Source organism: Artemia sp. Qi Xiang Cuo, chromosome 14 (assembly GCF_049724085.1).
Source record: "Artemia sp. Qi Xiang Cuo chromosome 14, ASM4972408v1, whole genome shotgun sequence".
Classification (NCBI taxonomy): Eukaryota; Metazoa; Arthropoda; class Branchiopoda; order Anostraca; family Artemiidae; genus Artemia; species Artemia sp. Qi Xiang Cuo.
Window position 1 is genome coordinate 62932356 of NC_142807.1, and position 25063 is coordinate 62957418.

Sequence of the window (25063 nt, forward strand, 5' to 3'; positions counted from 1 at the left end):
AAACACATGGGGTGCAAACAACTCATTATACAGCTTAACCAAGGGTTCTATTATCAAATTGACCATTTGCCTTGGCGAGAAGCCTGATACAACGCTAGGCACTTGAAAGAAGACAGATCAGTGGAAAATCGATAATTCTATTTGAGCAGACAGCAAATCTACTTGACAGTTCATCTATTATTAGATAAATCTAAAAAAATCATACTGTCAGGAAATGTCACCATTCCAAGACCAAATGGGGACACTGAAACAATATTTGCAGAACCTAAAGAATACAAATCAGATTTGCTTTTTTATCAGACAGAGAAAAGTTTCCAAAAGGGTATCAAAAACAACACATGGAGTGCAAAAAACTCATTACCACAGCTTAACCAAGGGTTCTATTACCAAATTGACCATTTGCCCTGGCGAGAAGCCTGATACAACACTATGCACTTGACAGAAGACAGATCATTGGAAATCAATAATTCTATTTGAGCAGACAGCAAATCTACTTGACAGATCATCCATTATTAGACAAATCTCAAAAACACCACACTGTCAGGAAATGTAACCATTACAAGTCCAAATGGGGACACTTAGACAATATTTGCAGAACCGAAAGAATAACAATCAGATTTGCTTTTTATCAGAGACAGAGAAAAGTTTGCAAAAGGGTATAAAAAACAACACATGGGGTACAAAAAACTCATTATACAGCTTAACCGAAGGTTATATTATCAAATTGACCATTTGCCCTGGCGAGAAGCCTGATACAACACTAGGCACGTGAAAGAGGACAAATCAGTGGAAAATCGATAATTCTATTTGAGCAGACAGCAAATCTACTTGACAGTTCATCTATTATTAGATAAATCCAAAAAAAATCATATTCTCAGGAAATGTAACCATTCCAAGCCCAAATGGGGACACTGAGACAATACTTGCAGAACCTAAAGAATAACAATCAGATTTGCTTTTTATCAGAGACAGAGAAAAGTTTGCAAAAGGGTATCAAAAACAACACATGGAGTGCAAAAAACTCATTACCGCAGCTTAACCAAGGGTTCTATTATCAAATTGACCATTTGCCCTGGCGAGAAGCCTGATACAACACTAAGCACTTGACAGAAGACAGATCATTGGAAATTGATAATTCTATTTGAGCAGACAGCAAATCTACTTGACAGTTCATCCATTATTAGACAAATCTCAAAAACACCATACTGTCAGGAAATGTAACCATTACAAGTCCAAATGGGGACACTGAGACAATACTTGCAGAACCTAAAGAATAACAATCAGATTTGCTTTTTTATCAGAGAGAGAGAAAAGTTTGCAAAAGGGTATCAAAAACATCACATGGGGTGCAAAAAGTCGTTATATAGCTTAACCAAGGGTTCTATTATCAAATTGACCATTTGCCCTGATGAGAAGCCTGATACAACATTAGGCACTTGACAGAAGACAGATCAGTGGAAAATCGACAATTCTTTTGCAGCAGACAGCAAATCTACTTGAAAGTTCATCCATTATTAGACAAATCTCAAAAACACCATACTGTCAGGAAATGTAACCATTACAAGTCTAAATGGGAACACTGAGACAATACTTGCAGAACCTAAAGAATAACAATCAGATTTGCTTTTTATCAGAGAGAGAGAAAAGTTTGCAAAATGGTATAAAAAAAACACATGGGGTGCAAACAACTCATTATACAGCTTAACCAAGGGTTCTATTATCAAATTGACCATTTGCCTTGGCGAGAAGCCTGATACAACGCTAGGCACTTGAAAGAAGACAGATCAGTGGAAAATCGATAATTCTATTTGAGCAGACAGCAAATCTACTTGACAGTTCATCTATTATTAGATAAATCTAAAAAAATCATACTGTCAGGAAATGTCACCATTCCAAGACCAAATGGGGACACTGAAACAATATTTGCAGAACCTAAAGAATACAAATCAGATTTGCTTTTTTATCAGACAGAGAAAAGTTTCCAAAAGGGTATCAAAAACAACACATGGAGTGCAAAAAACTCATTACCACAGCTTAACCAAGGGTTCTATTACCAAATTGACCATTTGCCCTGGCGAGAAGCCTGATACAACACTAAGCACTTGACAGAAGACAGATCATTGGAAATCAATAATTCTATTTGAGCAGACAGCAAATCTACTTGACAGATCATCCATTATTAGACAAATCTCAAAAACACCACACTGTCAGGAAATGTAACCATTACAAGTCCAAATGGGGACACTTAGACAATATTTGCAGAACCGAAAGAATAACAATCAGATTTGCTTTTGTATCAGAGACAGAGAAAAGTTTCCAAAAGGGTATAAAAAACAATATATGCGTTGCAAAATACTCATTATATAGCTTAACCAAGGGTTCTATTATCAAATTGACCATTTGCCCTGGCAAGAGCCTGATACAACACTAGGCACTTGACAGAAGACTGATCAGTGGAAAAGCAATAATTCTATTGGATCAGACAGCAAATCTACTTGACAGTTCATCCATTATTAGACAAATCTCAAAAACACCATACCATCAGGAAATGTAACCATTACAAGTCCAAATGGGGACACTGAGACAATACTTGCAGAACCTAAAGAACAACGATCAGATTTGCCTTTTATTAGAGATAGAGAAAAATTCCAAAAGGATATAAAAAAACAACACATGTGGCGTGAAAACGAGTTATATGGCTGACCAAGCTTTTTCTTATCAAATTGGCCATTAACTTTAGAGAGAAATCTATAGGAATTTCTCAACTCCTCTCTCAACACATTGACTATTAGTGACCATGTTGCTCAAATCCAGGTTCCAAATTTAAGTCCAAGGTATGTAAAAGATAAAAGCTAGAGGTAGAAATTGTGGAATTTTTGAACTGGGAGGATGATGACAACCAAAAACAAGAAGTTCAGTCTTAGCAGAAGCAATTGACAGCCCAATAATAAGCAGCAAATAAATATTAATCAGGTTTTTATCTTTCTTTCCATTTTGATCCAAATTCATTCTTGTTTACAACATCAGAAATACAATCTGGTTTACACACTGGGATGTATCAATATAGTTTAGGAAAGTGATGCATATTAGAACATGTATCCAATTTTTTCTGCTATTTATTAATTGATCTTGATTAGTTAATTAGTCTTGTCTATATAATTTGAGAAATGGAATATGCATCAATATAATATAGCAATGCATTCTAAAAGGCATATCATGGTGTTTTTCAAATTCTGTAAACAATAAAATTTCAATTAAACATATTATAAAGTACCATTATTATTAATAAACATATTATATAAGCACATATTATTAATGACATGCTGAAACTTTTCTGTTAGCAGAAAAAGCCAAGTCAAATAAATATACATCCCAAATATAGTCAAGGGTTTCAAAAACCAATTGGGCAATACATCTATTTGCTATTGAACAAATATAGAGCACCATAGTCAGAATATGTAAACTTAATTAAGAAATATTATGTTTTTCAAATCAGAAGGAAAAATATTCTATTGATATTTCAATAGTCAACTAAAGGGATAAATAAAACAAAACAGGAAAGTCAAATTAATCTTTCTAAAAATATTCTCCTGTAGGAAAGTCAATTATCTAATAATTTGAAGCATTGAATTGTAAAGAACTTGAAATTTGTTCTGCTCATTTATAATGTAATAAATAATTGGATTAACAATACTTCTTGACTACTCAGGTCTTAGTGTTGGCCAGGCACTGTGTTGCTACAGCCAGGTTTGATCTCTGGGTCCTGTATTACCAAGCTGAGATTGGGGGCGTAATTTGCTATGGGGCAGGGGGAAGACAACTGCCCCTCCCAGACCTTGGTTTGCCCCCCCCCAGACTACAGTTTGCACCCACAGCTGAAATTTAGTATCTTCCAAAATCTTGTCAAAACAAAAATATACCTGCATAATTCAAACATCAATAGAAACAGATCAATTTTTTTAGTACAAATTTACCTTTATAGTATTATAAAGTACCTTAATGGTACCAAATAGCTTATTTTTTTTTGGTTTCTTATTTTTTTTTGGTTTGGTTACTATCATTTTCACTTGATTTTGGAAAGTTGGCTCCAAATTTGCCCCCTCCCCTCAGGATTTTGAAGAAATTATGCCACTGGCTGAGATCAAACCCACTGTGCCACCACATGACTTTTTTTCTTTAAACTTGATGTCTCCAAGGTATAAAAACTGCATAACAGCATTGAACATCTTTTACATAAAAAATTGAGCCCATGGGTTTTTCCAATTTCCTAACCCCAAGTTCCAACGCATCAGCATGCAGTGCCAATACCTTGGAACTTAGGGGGTGTCTTAATTTAGCTTATGTGTCTGCATTTATTAGCACACTGGATGATTTGGTCAGCATATTCTTTACATCCAACCTCCAAACTTGAAACCCTAGCTTCACCCCTGGGAGGGGAATGTATTACTAGATTTATGAATATTACATTTGAAAAGATCATCAATTAGGAAATCAAATATTGTCATTTGTTATGTTAGTACTTTCTTTTGAAGGACTGCTCTCCTTTGCTGTTACCACCTTATTAAGCAACAATTAATGAGCAATAAGAGGCCTAAAAAAGATAATGACGAGCTAAAAAATCAGCAACTTTTGGATAAAACCTAGAGCTATGTTTGACACCATTAGGAGGGAAAGGTTAGGATACAATTGAGAGACAGCAATAATTACACTTAAAAAGAACATTGAATGGAGACTCTAAAGATAGCCCGTATTTCTTTTTTTTTCATCTGATTTTTATCCTCTAATATAGGCCATCTTGACCAATACCCCTCATATAGAATTTATGGTAACAGTATAGAATTACAAGCCTACTCTTCTGAAGGAAAAATCTTTATAAAATGAAACTAGTAGGCCTACCAAAATGTAAGCATTTTATTTAATGTTATTTCCAAATATCATGGTTGTTTTTCTAACAATGTTCTTTGCCCTGTTGATGATCCCATATTAGCTCTGATAATACATTTCTCTTATTTTGAATCTCACATTATATCATGGCTTCTCTATTGAAACGTTTTTGTGTAGTCTTTCAACTTGATCCAATCTAGTTATGTCTGCAATTGTTTGCAATATGTATCAAACAATTATCTGGAACGATTTTCAAAAGTGGACAGCAATGGAAGGAAACATGATATTCTTATTACTATAAACATGCATATTCTAAAGTATGGTAGCCAGGGAATTTCATTAAATTTATACATATTCACATAATTTAGCCATGAAAAGTGAATACATCCCTTGATACCTTTTTTACTATTTAAAGCTGATTCAGGAACGATAGTCATTATTTTCATATTAAGAGGAAGGCTTTGAATAGATTGGGATGGAGGAGGAGCATGCATAGCTGTGTTGGCCTCGGGCAGCTAGGTGAGTTGTTAGTACTATTATTTTAACTGCAAATAAAAATGGGGAAAGTATACATGCCTGATGGATACCACAAAGTATCTTGAAAGATCTGGTTGTGCCATTCTTGGTCTTATTACAACACTCAGTCTCTCCATATAGGGATAAAATCATAGTTACCAGTTTTTCTGGTAGACCATACTACTTGAGGACTCTCCACAAGCATTCTTGGTGTTGTATGCTTACCTTTATTATGATATGCTTGTGCCGCCTGTAATGCTCTCGTTGAATTTGCTTGCTGTGTGCTTATGCTTGTTGTTTTGTGTTGCAGGTCGGTTGGCTTCAATAAACTGATTTAAACAAACGTCTCTCATTGAACACAACATGGTGTCAGAAAAATAGTCAAGATGGACAACTCTACGCCTTCACCTCGTTTTGACTGGGAAGCAGCCAGTCATGAGTCATGGAAAAAATTCAAACAATATGTGCAGCTAATGTTCACAGGCCCTTTAAGTGGAAAAACTGAAAAGCAACAGTGTGCATATCTACTTCTGTGGCTTGGTGAAAAAGGTCGAGATGTATACAGTACTTGGACATTGCAGGCAGAAGAGACAGATAAAATTGCTTGCTACCTAGAAAAGTTCAAGGAACATATTTCACCATCTGTCAACCCAGTCTTTGCCCGGTACAAGTTTCACAAACGAGACCAAAGTGTGCATGAATCAGTGGAACAGTATATAACAGCCATACGCGTGTTGGTTAAGGACTGTGATTACCCAGTAACAACCATTAATGATATGGTGAGAGACAGAATTGTTTGTGGAATCTTATCACCAAAAATTTGGGAGAAACTTTTGTCAGAAGGTGGTACATTAGTACTTTCAAAAGCCATAGAAATCGCTAGAGCCCATAAGACAACCCAGGCACAGCTCTCAACAATGGCAGATGTTTCAAAAGATGTGAAGATCAAACAGGAGATCGATAGTCTACATAAAAGGAAGCAACACCAGTCAGCATATGCTTCACAGCCTAAGGAGTGCTACTTCTGTGGAGGGCAATATGATCCAAATCACAGGTGCCCAGCCAAAGGAAAAATTTGTTCAAGTTGTGAACGCTCAAATCACTTTGCCAGAGTTTGCAGAAGCAAACCAGTGCATGCTGTTGAAAGTGGAAATGCAGCTCAGATCGACCAAGTATTCATCAATACACTCTTTGTGGGATCCGTTGGAAATATAAAAGGAAGCCAACCGACTGCAGAAATCATCATGAACAAACAGGAATCGAAGATTAAGTTCAAAATCGATACTGGAGCAGAAGCCAATGTCATTCCAGTAGATCTGTTTCAGAAAATTGTCCCTAGACCTGAATTGAAAGAGACCAAGCAGATTCTTGTTACATACGGAGGTACGAGAATCCCAGTAATCGGGATATGTATGCTGTCATGCACATACAACAAGGCTACCACAGGTAGACATGAATTCTTTGTTGTAAAAACCAAAGCCATGCCAATACTTGGCTATGAAGCATGCATCGACATGGGTCTTGTGAAAGTGGCAGGAACTGTTGAGCAAATTCATGAAACGCTGTTCATCCAGAAGGTAAAAAAAGACTTTGCTGACGTATTTACTGGCATAGGCGAACTGCAGGGTGAGTGCACCATACATCTTAAGCCAGATGCTGTGCCAACTGTACATCCAGTGAGACGTATACCATTCGCCGTTCATGACAAGCTAAAAAGCGAGTTAGAACAGCTGGAAAAACAGGGTATTATACAGAAAGTTACAACTCCTACTGAGTGGGTAAACTCAATTGTCACCGTTGAAAAACAAGATGGGTCTCTGCGTTTATGTTTAGATCCAAGGGATCTAAATAATGCTATACAACGACCATATTACCCCATGCCAACTTTTGAAGACATAGCTGTACGGCTTCATGGTCATAACAGGTTTACTAAGCTAGATGCCAAGTCTGGGTATTGGATGCTCAAACTGTCAGAACCATCGTCATTGATGACAACTTTCAATACACCCTTTGGAAGATATTGATACATGAGAATCCCTTTTGGGATTGTGTGTGCTCAGGACATATTCCAACAGAAAATGGAGGAAACGTTCAACAATCTGATTGTGGATGACATAATAGAATCTGGTAAAGATGACGAGCATGATAGAAACCTTTTATGCGTGCTAGAGAGGGCCAGAAAGGAAGGAGTGAAATTCAACCCTGAGAAATGTATATTTGATGCTCACAGTATCCCTTATTTTGGCCACGTCATCACAGCTGAAGGTATAAGGCCGGATCCAAGGAAGGTTCAGGCTATAAAGGAAATGCCGTGTCCTACAAGCAAGGAGGAGCTCATGACGTTTTAAGGAATGGTCAATTTCCTATCTCGTTACATTCCAAATCTCTCGACTTTGAACCACTCATTAAGAGAGTTAGGAAAGCAGGATACATTCCAGTGGACAGATGTTCACAAATCAGAGATGGAGAAGATCAAGGTTAAAAGCAGAGCTTTTAACTCACGGACAGATTGTAGCATTTGCCTCAAAAGCATTGAATGAGACAGAACAGCGCTACTCACAGATTGAGAAGGAGCTGTATGCAATCATGTTTGGCTGTCGGAAATTTCACCAATACATTTAAGGCCGAGAAGTCAAGCTGTACACAGATCACAAGCCTTTGGAAACCATTCTGTCAAAGCCTTTGTCTCGGGCACCACCAAGGCTGCAAAGGATGATGCTTCAGATACAGCCGTACGATTTGGAGGTTCACTACATTAGAGGCAAAGATATCCCAGTAGCTGATGCCCTGTCAAGACTGCACCCATCTGAAGAAAACGACGATTTTCAAAATGAGATCGAATTTCATGTAAACTCGTTTATTAAGCACATACCTGTTAGTGATACAAAAATGGAGCAAATCCGAAAAGAAAATCAGCGAGATCCAGTCATGCAAACCCTCATCAAAGTGATCCAGGAAGGGTGGCCTGTTGTCAGAAAGTCTTGTCCAAGACCTGTTATCCCATACTGGAATTTCAGAGAAGAGCTAGCGGTTGTTGATGGCATCATCTTGAAGGCTGACCGAATTGTCATTCCTTTAGCCATCCAGCCAAACATTCTCCAGCATCTGCATGCATCCCACAGGGGCATGGAAAAAACCAAACAGAGAGCGTGAACTGTGGTTTTCTGGCCTGGTATGAACCATGAAATAGAAGAGTTTGTAAAGAGCTGCGAATCGTGTGGGAAATATGCACCAAACAACCCCAGAGAGTCTTTGCTTTCTACTCCACTACCCCAAGGCCCATGGGAAGCTATCAGTGTAGACCTTTGTCAATTGGAGGGCAGAAATTACCTCATTACCAGTGACTACTATAGCCGGTTCATCGAGATTGACAAGTTGAACGGCACAACTTAGTTCGAAATCATCACCAAACTCAAGTCACATTTTGATAGATACGGCATACCGTTGAAGATTCGGTCAGACAATGGGCCACAGTTCTCATCCAGTGAGTTCCTTAGTTTTCTGCAACTGTATGACATCCAGCTCTGTACATCAAGCCCGAACTTCCCACAATCAAATGGACATATAGAATAGGCAGTAGACATTGCGAAAAGAATCATGCAGAAAGCAGTTGACTCCAATTCGGATCCTCATCTTGGTCTTCTTGAGTACAGGAGTACTCCAATCAGTGGATCTGCATCACCGGCTCAACTGCTCATGAGCAGGACTCCGAGGTCGATTCTACCAACTATCCAGCTGCATCCCAAGGTAATACCTAGAAAAGAGATCATCAGGGTTCATGAAAGAAACCAGTGTAGGCAGAAAACCCACTATGACCGGCATGCAAAAGACTTAGCATTGCTGAGTCCAAACAAAACAGTTTGGATGAAACTGTCAAAAGAAGATAAGCAGTGGAAGAAAGGGATAGTTCTGTCAATGCCAGAGCCAAGATCTTATCTAGTACAAACGTAAAACGGAAATACTTACAGACGAAATCGCGAGCATTTGAAGCCTAGATTCACTGCGCCGGGGGAAACCGAAATTAACATTCCACACGAACTTGTAGACTCAGATGAGAGCCAGTCCATTGCGCCGGGTCCATTACTTGAGGGTACTGAGTCCCCTGAAAAACTAGACGGTACCAGTCCGACTATTGCTACTCCACCAAGGTTTAGGGTTGATGAAAATGCTGATGTTCCAGCCACACCGTTTGCAACTCCGAATCCGGTTCCAGTGAACAGTAATAGGAATTCTAATACGAACGGGACTCTATTTGGGCCACGCGTGTCAAGATATGGAAGGCCCATAAAACCAAGACAGATTTTCGATCTGTGAATAATTAAATGGAACTATGGTTATTTACGATAGTGATTGTGATGTTTCAGAAGAGTTATTGTATTTTGTATGTGAAGGATGATGTTGTATGCTTACCTTTGTTATGATATGCTTGTGCCGCCTGTAATGCTCTCATTGTATTGCTTGCTGCGTGCTTATGCTTGTTGTTTTGTGTTGCAGGTCGGTTGGCTTCAATAAACTGATTCAATCAAACGTCTCTCAATGAACACAACACTTGGTCAACTGAGTCAAATTTCTTTTCAAGTCAAGAAATAGTAGCCTACATACAGTTTGTTGTTTTACTCTTTTGATTCTTAGACAAGCATTCTCAGCATGTAGATAAAATCAGAGCAGAATCTGCCAGTTCTAAAATCTTGCAGCTCTTCTTAAAGACATATATCTAGTGCATCTGGTAACCCCTTTTTCTTGTTTTGCTCTTTTTTTTTCTTTTTTTGTTGTTGATGCTAACAGTAGAGTGAAACATCATAGAGTTCTTTAAGGCCTTATCTAAAAGCTAATTTTTATACCTAGTTTTTTAACTTTATATCATAGTCTAAAAACAAGAGACAAGGTAATAAGTTACCTTCTGGGGTAAATTTCTAGTTTTCAACATAATTTAGCTAGGATGGAAGTGAATATGTCACTTGATGCCTTTTCTTATGTTCTTTCATAGTTAAATAATCATTTATGGGGTAAATTCCATTTTGAGCCCTTAATGGGGCCCTAAAGGTAAGACAGTCCATAGTAACAAAAAGATTAAAAATATGCTTCTAAAAAGACTGTATTGTGAAAAAAAAGGCCATTTGTAGCTGATTCAGGAATGCTAACTATTATTTTCCTTAGTCTTAATAGTAAAATGTTATTTTAAAAACAAACTAGTAGAATTTTCAAAAAGAGGTAGAAACCCCTCACAAATGATGTCAGTTTTTGTGTGTTATTATTTTTAGGGATTTCAGGCTCTTTTAAAATTTCCTAAAAAATTATTTTCAAAATAACATTTTGCTCTTAAGATGAAGAAAAATAATAATTAGCATTCCCAAACCAGCTACAAATAGAATTTTTTTTTTCACCAGCCAGTATTTTTAGACATGATTATGAACTTTTGGTTAGTAGGGCTGTTTTTTAGCCCTTTTAGCTTTTTCAGGCTAAAAGGGCTGAAAATGTAAATTCCCCAAGAAACAGTTATTGAAGTATGAAAGAACATAAAAAAGGCATCAAGTGAAATATTCACTTCCATTCTAGCTAAATTATGCAGTAAACTGCAAATTCGCCCCTTTTAGAACCCCATTAAGTACTCAAAATGCAACTTGCTCTAAAAGCAATTACTTATCTATTACTTAAGCAAAAACAGGGTTAGTCATGTGCTTGTCTTGTTACAAACAAGAATTAACAACAATATAATTAACAAGAATTCCAATACAATTAACAAGAATAACAATTAGCAAGAATTCCAATAATAAAAAATAAATTCCTTAGGCTAAACATATTACAAAATTAAGCAAATACATCAGAATTCACAAAGATACAAATTTGTGACACTCTTCTTTGGGACTCTGAGTAAAACACATCATACAAAACATTATGGTTCTGATACCATATCAAATTAGATTCTACGAAATGATACCATTTCAAATTAGAAAATATATTGGCTGAGAAGTATATTTAGAAAATATTTTGGCCTTCACATTAATTGCATATATTTTGACCAATTGTAAACCTGGCTTGGAATAAATATTGAGAAGCGGCGTTGCCAACAATTTGAAATAAATATTCCAAAGCAGCATTGCCAGCAGTTTTTTTTTTTTTTACGCCAACCACAGGATAATGAAAACAGAACCAGATAGACAAGTGCACGGGCTCGTAAGCACTGTTGGCAGGACAACTGCGCGAAAAAGGATGCCTCCTAAACGGGATAACAAACGGAAGCTAGTTAGCCCAAAAAAGTCCCTAGATTTCTGTCCTGGATGTAAATGTGGTCTTGAATTGGATTCAAAGGCTGTTTTATGTGATGGGTGTGAAAAATGGCTATGTATTGAGTATTGAGTGCCTAAACATGCCCACCATAGAGTACGAACTTTTTACAAAGATGTCAACCATTGGAGACACGCAGTGGTACTGCCCAGTCTGTAAGCACTCTGGTACATCTGGAGACCCCCCTCCCCTCATCAGCTGAAATTTCGAATTTAATATCATCTAAGGTCCCTAGTGCTTCAGCTATTGCGGAAATATCTAAAGGAGTGGTAGAAGAGCTTAAGCAAGACATTACCGCAAGGATAGATGAAGTTAAAGATCGTGTTAACAATCTTGAGAAAAATGTGGCCAAAAAATGCACCATCTCAGAAGTTAAAGAACACGTTGGAGCTGCAATGCTGGAGGAAACATCTAAACTGAAACAAGCCATTATTTCTCACCTCGAAGGCGAAATCCAGAGGTTGTTCAGGCAGGAGAAAGGTAGAGAGCAGAGAAAACTCAATTTGGTTGCATATGGCATACCACTGCAGCCAGGAGTAAATAATGACAAGACATTCATCGAAAGTCACCTTGCAGAGCAGTACGGGATTACAGGTGCAAACATAAGCAGCGTCAGACGCTTATTAGGACAACCATTGCCAACCAAAAGATCTGGAACCAGCAGCCAAGAACCAACCCACAACCGACCCCTCCAATTCTCTTCTGTCCCAAACCTAAACTTGAAAAGATGCATTCTACAAAAATCTTATGAGCTTTGCCAGGAAATCCAGTTCAGAGGGGATGCATCCTGGGAAGATCAGGAGAAAAGGAAAGCCTTATTTGCTGAACTCAGATGTTGGATTGAGCTAGGTGAGCCAAATTTTGCTATCTGCCATGGAAAAATTGTTCCAAAAAGCTTGATTGGTCTGGGTGCAAGCCACCCTCACCAGCCCATGAACTATTAGATATCCCAGCTACCTGCCTTGTACATAGTGTAAATAATGACCCAGAAGTATTTGTGTCACCAGTTAGTGCCTATGAACTTTCCAACTCATCATCCTACAAGTCCTTTGCAAATGCAAGTCTCAACCAATCAGATGATAGCAGATCCTCCAGCTCTTCCATATCCATTCTGGACAAGCCGGTCCTCAACATAAAACACTGCCATAAGGAAGTACTCAACCAAAAAAACAGCAAGTAAGTCAAGATTTCTCCGCTCTAATAACAAACGTTGACCAACTCCAAAGCAAAATCAGTTAGCTGAAATCTTTGATTTATGCAAATGATTATGATATTATACTCCTTACTGAGGTGTGTCCCGAGAATTCAACATACCAGCTCCTAAATTCACATGTTAGCCTACAAGGCTTCCATACTATACTGAACTTGTAATCTAATTATTGCCGCCATGGAACACTTGCACTGGTTAAATCCTCTTACACCGTCACCCCAATTGACTACTTCCCCAGATGCCTCTATGCTGAAACCATTTTCTTTGATATTTCAATTCCAGGGAATAGAGGCGACCATTCTGTCAGAGTCGGCTGTGTATATAGAAGTCCGTCACCAGAGGTAACATATGGAAAACTAGCAGAGTTCATTTGCAAGATTGCAGTCACCCACCAAGGCAATCTTCTAATTACAGGTGACTTCAACCTGCCTAACATCACCTGGAAAGACCAGTTTTCCTACATCTCATCTGGTCCTACGAACCCAATCATTGACATTATTCATTATACCCTTCTCCACCAAATTGTTGACCAGCCGACGCGTTTTAGGGAGGAACAGCAACCAAATCTTCTCAGCCTGGTATTTCTCAGGAGACTAGAAACTCTCCTCTCTACCTCTTACATGCCCCAAATTGGAAAGAGTGATCATGTCACCATAGACATTAGAACAACATTCCTCAAAGTAACAAATTGCTACATCAAGAAGACCTTTATTAACTATGAGAAGATTAGAATGGATCTCAACAACATCAGATGGGACAATGTCTTATCTGGTTCTCTAGAACAGTAATAGCAGTGCTTCAAAGAATAACTGATAAGCAAAGCAAATCAGTACACCTCGAGCAAGCTCGTTCCCAAACCAAGAACACTTGTCCACAAAAGAGATTAAGAGGGAAATCAACTGTAAAAGCAGACAATGGAAGATATATAAAAAACATCACTCCCCTGAAAATAGAGAGAAATATTCCAAAAGCCAGAACAAACTTAAAAACTTGACATGGGCCTTGTACACAAGGTTTGAATCCAAACTTGCTGATGAAGCCAAGACAAACCCAAAGAAGTTTTGGTGGTATGTCTCTAGCCAGGATCACAATAGATGGTGTATCAAAAACTGATAACAGAGCGAGGTGAAGAAACTGCAGACACTAACAAGCTTGCTGACTTACTGAACCTACAATTTGTCTCAGTTTTCACCACTGAACCAGATGACCCTTTACCTTCCCCACCGAAATACGATGTAAAAGCCCCAATGGAGAGCACCATGGTATTGTCTACAGGTGTCCTTAAACATCTACTGAAACTAGATGCTAACAAGTTGCCAGGGCCCAATAATATACATCCCAGGCTATTAATCAAAACTGCAGAAGTGATAGCAGAGCCCCTCACAAGAATCTTCCAGACGTCACTTATCTCTAGAGAGCTACCAGCAGACTAGAAAGAGCCAACATAACGCCGGTATTCAAAAAAGATGATTGCACCAAATCTGAAAATTATTGACCTATTAGCCTAACTTCAGCTGTTGTTAAGATACTTGAACGTATAGTCAACAATTCAATTCTCAAACATTTAACCAAAAACAAGATCTTGTCACCCAAGCAGCATGGATTCCAGTCAGGAAAATCATTCAAAACAAACCTATTGGAATCATACAAAGAAATTACAAATATGATTGACCAAGGACATCCAGTCAACCTACTGCTGCTGGACTTTGCAAAGGCTTTTGACAAGGTTCTGCACATTTGATTGCGCTCCAAATTATCTGCCTCTGGCATCAATTCAGCTGTGATAGACTGGCTAATGAATTTCCTCACCACAAGCAGAAAGTCTGCTTATTTGAGATGGGTGGCCAGCCAATCTACTCCCATGAGGCCATGGTAATGAACAGGGTATCATAGGGAACTGTACTAGGCCCAACCCTTTTCCTTATGTACATCAACAACATTTTCAATCATGTAGATAATAGTATGCATTTGTTTGCTGATGATGCCAAACTGTTTGGCATTGCAAATCCACAGACAATCCAATGTGACATAGACAGGCTACAGGATTGGACTCAAGACTGGCTCCTTCAATTCAATACAATCAAATGCTGTATTTTGCACCTTGAACCTAACAACCCAATGGCTACCTACTCAATTTACAATCCCATCACAAAAACAATTGAGCATCTAGAGAATAGAGAAGAAGAAAAGGACCTTGGTGTCATCATCAATGACAAGTTGAAGTTCCACAGCCACGTCCAGCATGTTGTTTCCCATGCAAATTCTAGTTTTGGCCTATTAAAATGGCCAATCAGTAGCCGAGAGGCAGCAATATTCATAAAATTATATAAAGCTATCATCAGACCCCATCTTGATTTTGGCATGTGCCTTGCAGGTCCTTCTTATTGACAAGATGTAAGGCTCATTGAAAATGTTCAGAGGCAAGCAACAAAGTGCATGAAAAGCCTAAAATCAACTAACTTCATATGAGGACCACCTCAAGCAACTTAAGCTATCTACCCTCGTCTACAGATGCATGCATAGCAATATGATGCTGACTTACAAACTTCTAGAAGAAAACTCTACCATCTTTAGCAGCAGTCATAGCACAAGCCATCATTACACAAGAGGACATTTCAAGAAGCTGCCAAAGTTAAGCTCACAATTGAGAACCTGTCAAATGTACTTCTCAAGAAGAGTCATAAACCACTGGAATCAATTGAAGGACTCAACTGTCAGCGCTCCCTTGATCCAGTCATTCAAATGCCACCTTGACAAGGAGTGGGAGGAGAGGCAGTGGAGGTTTGATTGGGAGTCGTTGACTCAAGAGCACTACAGGTCCAGAGGACCTTAAAGCTCTCAAATGGATTAAGGTGATTAAGGTGAAGGTAAGGTGATACTACCTGTAATAAAAAGAGGTTCCAACCAAAGCTGTAACATATATTTCTTGAAACAACATGTTTAGGTAACATGTTCCTTGATTTAAAGGACCAATTTACAAAGGAACACTGTTTAACCTTTCTTACTAGAACACTATCTAACCTAACAAGAATTGCATCCTGAATCTAAATATAACCTTCATTTGTATCACAAGTGAACTTTACTTCCACTCCTAAATATATCCAAATCAGGGTATATATTTGCACAGCATGGGGGTAGGGGTAAAGTCTATTTGTGAGGCAAATGAAGGTTATATTTATATTTGGAATGTGATTCTAGGTATATATTAGCACATTAGGGGAGTGGAGGTATACACTCTGTAAATATATAGGTTCTAGGAAATTGAAAAAAAAAACTGGAAATACAAGGAAAAAAGTGAAGATGAACGTTCTCCCCCTGCAAAATATATTAACTAGAATTACTGTGCATATTATGAAGTAAGAACTGTTGTCTTAACAAGTCTCCTTATGCGGTGGAAAGCTCAAACATCTATACCAGGCTTAATATTGAATTTGCAAGTAAAGAGATTATTATATTTGGAAAGAGAATAAAAAAGGCATAGAGCAGTATGTTCACTTTACTACTACTACTAACAACTCACCACAGCACCAAGTTGCCTGAGGCCAACACAGCTATGCATGCTCCTCCTTCATTCTAATTTATTCAAAGCCCCTGTCATTACACCCTTCCAGGAGGTTTCCATTCCCTTTAAATCTTTTTGTAAAATTCTACTTTAGCTACTTTTGGCTATCTTGGAAAGGGGTTAGGTTAGGAAAATGAAACTTTCAGAGATGAGTCTACAGGCTAAAGTGTGTCCCAGGAAGGTATTTTGAAGTACTGACCTCCACTCCTTCTCCCTCTCGAGGGTCCTGACCTTTAAATATCTGTGTGTTATAAAAGTAAAACCTTGCAAAATACATTTTCTGCTCAAATGAAGTACAACAAAATTGTTTTTAGCTTCACAACTTTGCTCAATCCCAATTTATAAGGTTTTAAAGATATGCCAATATATTTCCTAAATTTTGAACAAAAAAAAGCATTAATATGGCTTAAAATTCTAATCAAATAATCAGAATTGCATTTTCTAAACTAAAGCCAGAGAAAAAGAAACTGCTAACTGAAAATTAAGCTGTCATGTAGACAAATTTCAGGACCCTCTAGAGGAAGAAGTAATGGAGATAAGTATCGTACTTCAAAAAACCTTCCTGGGACATACTTTAGCCTGTAGATGCATCCCTGAAAATTGCATTTTCCTAACCTAACCCCTTTCCAAGATAGCCAATAGTAGCTAAAGAAGAATTTTACCAATCTTAATTAATGACATTCTCCCACCCCAGACAAGGACAACCTGATTTCCATTTAGTCCTAGAAAATTGGCCACAAAGAACAATCATTGGCAATCTTTCATCCTTCATCTGCAGAACATGCCCTAGCCATCTCAACCTTTCTTTCAATATAGGATAACCAGTAGATTTTTGGGCAGTTCATATTATTGACTTAAAAATTAAGTGAACACACCACTTGATGATGCCTTTTTTATGCTGTTTGTAAATATAATAATTGTTTCTATTGGAAATTCAAATTTACCTACCCCTACCCCACCATGTGCAAATATAGGCCTATACCCAGCATTGGAATAGGCCTATAGGCTACCATGAATTGTCAATGGCAAAGTTTCAAATCACAAAATTCAGCACTATTTTTGTCAATGGCATTTGTAAAACTTGAAACAGTAGGAAAACATTTTATATTTGAGTTGCCTAATAAATGAGATCTGAATTGTTATAAATAAGTATTTTTGGAATATTTTACTCTTGAACAACTTATTATAAACTGGTTATATGTTTTTAACCACTTTTCAATAACTTAACTAGAGTTAATAACTTCTGTGTGTGGTTACAATTCAGGGTAGGCCTATATATTTGCACATTAGGGGGGTGAGGTGGGTAAATTTGAATTTCTGATAGAAGTAATTATTATATTCATAAAGTGCATAAAAAAAGGCATCAATTGGTATGTTCACTTTATTCCTAAGTCAATAATATGAACTTCCAAAATTTACCAGCCAGCCCTAGCAAGCAGGATTGAACCACATATTTTGGACATCCTTCTGTTTGAAATATGGTCAGTCCGTCAGGTACCCAGAACAATCTGTAGGCAATTTGGTAAATATCTACCAAATCATATTATTGACTTACGCATAAAGTGAATATACCAATTGATGCCTTTTTTATGCTGATTACAAATATAATAATAATTTCTATTGGAAATGAATTTCAGCCCCCCCCCCCCCTAGCCTAGAAGCCAATTCAGGGTATATATTTCTACATTAGGGGGGGGGGGAAATTTTGTTTCCAATGTAAATGGGAGGTATGTTTAAAATTTACCCCCACCCCCCTAATGTAGAAATATATACCTAATGTAGAAATAAATTCTACTTTAGTTACTTTTGGCTATCTTGGAAAGGGGTTGGGTTAGGAAAATGAAACTTTCAGGGATGGATGTACATGCTAAGGTATGTCCCGGGAAGGTACTTTGAAGTACTTACCTCCACTCCTCCCCCCCCCCGCTATATATTGGTAAATTACTGCACAATACTAGTTGTTTTAACTCATATTTAATCTTATATTACTATCATAATTATAAATCACTGCTTACCTTACACAACTTCAGCTTTTAACCTTGTTCATTAAAATATATTCCAAAATTCTATTTAAATCCTAAACCATTTAATTTCCTGTCCTTGCTGACTATTTTTATGGTATAATAAAACCAGGTTTGTTGTGATGTCAAGACTTTGCTTATCAGAAACTCTTACCCTTGAGGGTAGCAGGCACATGCCAAACACCTCTGTGTTGATAAGACCTTTTTAACTGTATTAATTAGGGAAAGGATTTGACAAGAGACCAGTAAAAATAACCTAATCCTTTTTAGAGGACAAATTATGTCATGGGAAGATGTTTTTGAAATCCTTCTTCCACCCAAACTCAAAATTTTCTAAAATTCTACTTTAGAAGCTTATAAAGTATTTCTAAAGTACTAAAAGATAGAGTGCTAAAATATCAGAATCGACTTCAGAGGAGATGTTATATCACGGGAAGAGGTTTTTAAAATCCCCCTTCCCCCCAAACTCAAAATTTTCCAAAATTCTAATTTAGAAGCTTTTAAAATATTTCTAAAGCACTAATAGATAGAGTGCTAAAAACATCAGAATCAACTTCAGAGGACACGTTATATCACGGGAAGAGGTTATTGAAATCCCCCTCCCCCGCTAACTCAAAATTTTCCAAAATTATATTTTAGAAGCTTTTTAAATATTTCTAAAGCACTAATAGATAGAGTGCTAAAAACATCAGAATTGACTTCAGAGGACAAATTATGTTATGGGAATATGTTTTTGAAATCCCCCTTCCCCCAAACTCAAAATTTTCCAAAATTAAACTTCAGAAGCTTTTTTAAATATTTCTAAAGCGCTAAGACACAGAACGCTACAAACAGCAGAATCAACTTTAGAGGACAATTTGTGTCATGGGAAGATGTTTTTGAAATCCCCCTTCCCCCCAAACTCAAAACTTTCTAAAATTTTACTTTAGAAGCTTTTTAAATATTTCTAAAGTACTAATAAATAGTGCACTACAAATATCAGAATCGACTTCGGAGGACAAATTATGTTACGGGAAGATGTTTTTGGAATCCCCCTTGCCCCCAAACTCAAAATTTTCCAAAATTCTACTTTAGAAGCTTTTTAAATATTTCTAAAGCATTAATAGATAGAGTGCTAAAATATTTAAATATTTAAAAAGCTTCTAAAATAAAATTTGGAAAATTATGAGTTTGGGGGGAAGGGGGATTTTTAAAACCTCTTCCCGTGATATAACGTGTCCTCTAAAGTCGATTCTAATTTTTTTAGCACTCTATGTCTTATAGATTTATAAATAGTTTAAAAGATACTAAATTAGAATTTTTGAAAATTTTGAATGTGGGGGGAAGGGGGTTTTAAAAAACATCTTCACATGACACAAATTATCCTATAAAGTCAATTCTGATATTTTTAGCGCTCCATCTATTAGTGCTTTGGAAATATTTAAAAAGCTTCTAAAGTAGAATTTTGGAAAATTTTGAGTTTGGGGGGAAGGGGGATTTTGAAAAACATCTTCCCTTGATATAACGTGTCCTCTGAAGTCAATTCTGATGTTTTTAGCACTCTATCTATTAGTGCTTTAGAAATATTTAAAAAGCTTCTAAAGTAGAATTTTGGAAAATTTTGAGTTAGGGGGGAAGGGGGATTTTAAAACCCTCTTCCCGTGATATAATCTGTCCTCTGAAGTCGATTCTGAAACTTGTAGGGCTCTATCTATTAGTACTTTAGAAATATTTAAAAAAGCTTCTAAAGTAAAATTTTGGAAATTTTTGAGTTTGGGGGGAAGGGGGATTTTAAAAACCTCTTCCTGTGATATAACGTGTCCTCTGAAGTCGATTCTGATGTTTTTAGCACTCTATCTATTAATGCTTTAGAAATATTTAAAAATCTTCTAAATTATAATTTTGAAAAATTTTGAGTTTGGGGGGAAGGGGGATTCCAAAAAAAGCTTCCTGTAACATAAGTTGTCCTCTAAAGTTGTTTCTGATGTTTGTAGAGCTCTATCTATTAGTGCTTTAGAAATATTCAAAAATCTTCTGAAGTAGAATTTTGGAAAATTTTGAGTTTGCGGGGAAGGGGGATTTCAAAAACATCTTCCCATGACACAAATTGTCCTCTAAAGTTGATTCTGCTGTTTTTAGTGTTCTATGTCTTAGCGCTTTAGAAATATTTAAAAAAGCTTCTGAAGTAGAATTTTGGAAAATTTTGAGTTTGGGGGGAAGGGGGATTTCAAAAAAATATTCCCATAACATAATTTGTCCTCTGAAGTCGATTCTGGTTTTTGTAGCACTCTATCTATTAGTGCTTTAGAAATATTTAAAAAGCTTCTAAAGTAGATTTTTTGGACAATTTTGAGTTTGGGGGGAAGGGGGATTTCAATAACCTCTTCCCATGATATAACGTGTCCTCTGAAGTCAACTCTGATGTTTTTAGCACTCTATCTATTAGTTCTTTATTAGTATTTTTAAATCATCTTAATTATAATTTTTAAAAATTTTGAGTTTGGGGGGAAGGGGAATTTTAATAACCTCTTCCGTTGACATAATGTCTCCTCTTAGGTTGAGTGTGATGTTTTAGAACTCTATCTTTTAGTTATATAGAAATATTTTTAAAAGCTTCTAAAGTAGAATTTTAGAAAATTTTGAGTTTGGGTGGAAGAGGGATTTCAAAAACATCTTCCCATGACATAATTTGTCCTCTAAAAATGATTAGGTTATTTTTACTGGTCTCTCTTGTCAAATCCTTTCCCTAATTAATACAGTTAAAAAGGTCTTATCAACACAGAGGTGTTTGGCATGTGCCTGCTACCCTCAAGGGTAAGGGTTTCTGATAAGCAAAGTCTTGACATCACAACAAACCTGGTTTTATTATACCATAAAAATAGTCAGCAAGTATAAGAAATTAAATGTTTTAGGATTTAAATATGATTTTAGAATATATTTTAATGAACAATGTTAAAAGCTGAAGTTGCGTAAGGTAAGCAGTGATTTAAAATTATGATAGTAATATAGGATGAAATGTGAGTTAAAACAACTAGTAATGTGCAGTAATTTACCATTATATAGAGGGGGGGAGGAGTGGAGGTAAGTACTTCAAAGTACCTTCCCGGGACATACCTTAGCATGTACGGTAAAATGCTGCTTTAGCTACTTTTGGTTATCTTGGAAAAGGGTTAAGTTAGGAAAATGAAACTTTCAAGGATGGGTCTACAGGCTAAAGTATGTCCTGGGAAGGTATTTTGAAGTACCTATCTCCATTCCTTCTCTCTCTAGAGGGTCCTGAAATTTGCCTACATTAGAGGTCAATACCTATTGAAATATTGACAAAACAACATTTTACCTTAATTTTCAGTTATCAATTTCTTTTTCTCTGGCTTTAGTTCTGAAAATGCAATTCATGCTATTTGAAAAGAATTTTAAGCCATATCAATGCTTTGTTTTAAAAATTTAGGAAATGTTTTTGCATATCTTTAAAACCTTATAAATTAGGATTGAGCAAAGTTGTAAAGCTGAAAACAATTTTGTTGTACTTCATTTAAGCAGAAGATCTATTTTGCAAAGTTTCACTTATTATAAAACATGGATTTATAAAGGTCATCAAAGGTCAGGACCCTCTAGAGGGGGAAGGGGTGGATGTAGGTACTTCAAACATGGCTTTATAAAGGTCATCAAAGGTCAGGACCCTCTAGAGGGGGAAGGGGTGGATGTAGGTACTTCAAAATACCTTCCCATGACATACTTTAGCCTGTAGACCCATCCCTGAAAGTTTCATTTTCCGGTAAAATTCTACTTTAGCTACTTTTGGCTATCTAGGAAAGAAGTTTGGTTAGGAAAATGAAACTTTCAGGGATAGATCTACAGGCTAAAGTATGTCTGGGGAAGATATTTTGAAGTGCCTAGCTCCACTCCTTCTCTCTCTAGAGGGTCCTGACCTTTTATGACCTTTAAAAATCTGTGTGTAATAAAAGTGAAACCTTACAAAATAGATCTTCTGATTAAAATTAAATCAAAAACAATTGTTTTTAGCATCACAACTTCGCTCATTCTTGATTTACAGAGTTTTAAAGACATACAAATACATTTCCTAATTTTCGAAAATTAACATTGATATGGCTTAAAACACTACTCAAATAACAGGAATTGCATTTTCAGAACTAAAGCCAGAGAAAAAGAATCTTATAACTGAAAATTAAGGTAAAATGTTGTTTTGTCAAAATTTCAATAGGTAGGCCTATAGACTTGTCATGTAGGCAAATTTCAGGATCCTCTAGAGGGAGAAGGAGAGGAGATAAGTACTTCAAAATACCTTTCCAGGACATATTTTAGCCTGTAGACCCATCCCTGAAAGTTTCATTTTCCTAACATCACCCCTTTCCAAGATAGGTAAAAGTAACTAAAGTAGAATTTTACCGCATGTACATCCATCCCTGAAAGTTTCATTTTCCTAACCTAACCCCTTCCCAAGATTGCCAAAAGTAACTAAAGTAGAATTTTACCAAATATATACCCTGAATTGGCATATATATGGGGGGGGGCTGAAATTCATTTCTGATAGAAATGATTATTATAACCTATTTGTAATCAGCATAAAAAAAGGCATTGAGTGGTATATTCACTTTATGTGTAAGTCAATAATATGATTTAGTAGATATTTGCCGGCAATTTCTCTGGAAACCATCTAGCAAACCTTCATCCACTTTTCAAAGCACCCATGCTTCACAGTCATATTTGACTAAACTGCTCCACTACCTTTTCTATTTCCTAAAGATGTTCCTTCAAAATAGTGATAATTCTAAATTGTTTCCAAACTTTACATAAATTATAAACAGGAATAAAAATAGACTTTGTCAATGCCTATGAGATACTAACCTTTACCACAGTGTGGACAGGGTTGCCACTCAGCCGGTTTTTTTAGTGCCACTTTGGGAAGCAAAATAGTGTCAATTTTGTATAAAAAGTATCATTTTCCAAATATTTGCCGCTCGCGACGCTTCGCGTCGCTCGCACTCATATCAACAAGCTTTTCAAATTCAAATATATTGGCCAATCCGCTTGGAAGCACCCCCGCGTGGTTTCCCGCATCTTTAAATTCTCTAACATGAAATTTCGGATCTAATGCCATCTATCAACTATAAAAAAGAAATGTTGATTTTACTTAGTCGGTGCTGATTTCCGGCTTTGCGCAGCACTTCCACTCTTGTCAACTTTCCAGCCCCCCTCCTAAAAACCCGTTAAAACGCAAATGGTGCTTACTATATAAAATAGGAACTCGTCCCACAGAGTACTTTCTACTTTTTTTTCTGAGCAGTCTTTGTTCATAGCGTGAAAAAGGAACGGAAAAAGAAAAGAGGAAAAACCTTAAGTTTTTTTTTCTTTTGAGAAAACGGAAAAAAAAGGACAGCAATACTCGTCTCTATTGAGAGTTTTTCATCCAGTTTTTCCATAAAATGAAATATCTGGATTATTGCAGTGCATTCAGGTGCATGAAACTTTTCTTTTCTCCGAAAATGCCAAAAAGAATGCCACGGACATAGATCGTTGCTTTAGATGACCCTATAATAAACACAACTAATAGTGGTTCAGACACTAACTCTTTCAAATAATTTATTTTGCAAAAACTAGTGAAAAACAATAAGACAGCTATATCATCTAATCTGTTTATCACAACCTGAATAGAATAAGTTTCACCAGAACTCTCGCCATTCCCGGTAAATTTGTCTTTAAGATGTCTCCAGGAACTAGGGCATAGGAACAGTCAACTAGCATTTTAAGAATCAATATGAAAGCACCTTTATAATAAAACACGAGCATATAGAGTATTAATTAAAAAAAACTTTTTCCACAAAATAAGTTTTTCAAAGAAAAAAAACTCCATTAAACAAAAAATGACCAAAAATAAAATAATCTACCAAGCTCGAAACTACCACAAATCAGCATCGATAAATAAATGAAACCCAAAACGAACAGAAATTAAAATAAGTAACCGAGTCAAACTCAAAACGAGCAGAAATTAACATAAGTTGGGCTCAAAACCCCTATGCCTTCCCAAGGCCAGAAAAAAATTTGCACTTTACTGAAAAAAATATAAATGAATGTGCATTGTCAGTTTAATATACACATACTGATATTTAGTAATCAAAATGTTAAAAATTTTTGATTTATTAAAGTTATAAGAGTAAAAACATTTATATTTTTTTCAGTAAAGTGCAAATTTTGTTCTGGCCTTGGGAAGGCATAGGGGTTTTTCGCCCAACTTATGTTAATTTCTGCTCGTTTTGAGTTTGACTCGGTTATTTATTTTAATTTTTGTTCGTTTTGGGTTTCATTTATTTATCGATGCTGATTTGTGGCAGTTTCGAGCTTGGTAGATTATTTTATTTTATTTTTGCTCATTTTTTGTTTAATGGATTTCTTTACTTATCTTTGAAAAACTTATTTTGTGGAGAAATTTTTTTAATTAATTTCTGCTCGTTTTATATTGACATAGTCTTTTCAGGGAAAAAGAAAATAATACTTTAAATCTTTTCGTTTTTTAAGACTTTATAGTTTGGCCTGCTATTTGTATGCTAGAGAAAAACTTTCAGCAATTTTTAACAGCATACACCATTT

At 36.4% G+C, this 25063-nt stretch overlaps 2 protein-coding genes across 4 annotated transcripts in view; one reads left to right on the forward strand and one right to left on the reverse strand.

Moving 5' to 3' along the window:
* Window positions 1-23447, reverse strand: part of Sas10 (UTP3 small subunit processome component Sas10) — a 362975-nt gene extending 339528 nt beyond the window's left edge. Inside the window, exon 1 of one of the 3 annotated variants that reach the window (XM_089100711.1) lies at window positions 23324-23447. The gene's annotated coding sequence lies outside the window, so the exon portion shown is untranslated. Of the gene's footprint in view, window positions 1-23203; window positions 23294-23323 lie in introns of those variants that run through there. The other 2 variants (XM_089100710.1, XM_089100708.1) reach the window with 2 other exon arrangements.
* LOC148944737 (uncharacterized) lies at window positions 14858-15283 on the forward strand. The gene has a single exon (XM_089100013.1). The coding sequence runs from the start codon at window positions 14858-14860 to the stop codon at window positions 15281-15283; it is 426 nt and encodes a 141-aa protein (XP_088956139.1).
* Window positions 23448-25063: the final 1616 nt, after the last annotated feature.

What these genes read in the sequence shown, in the direction of transcription:
- LOC148944737 (XM_089100013.1), top strand. Translation starts at nt 14,858, where the DNA reads ATGCATTTGTTTGCTGATGATGCCAAACTGTTTGGCATTGCAAATCCA.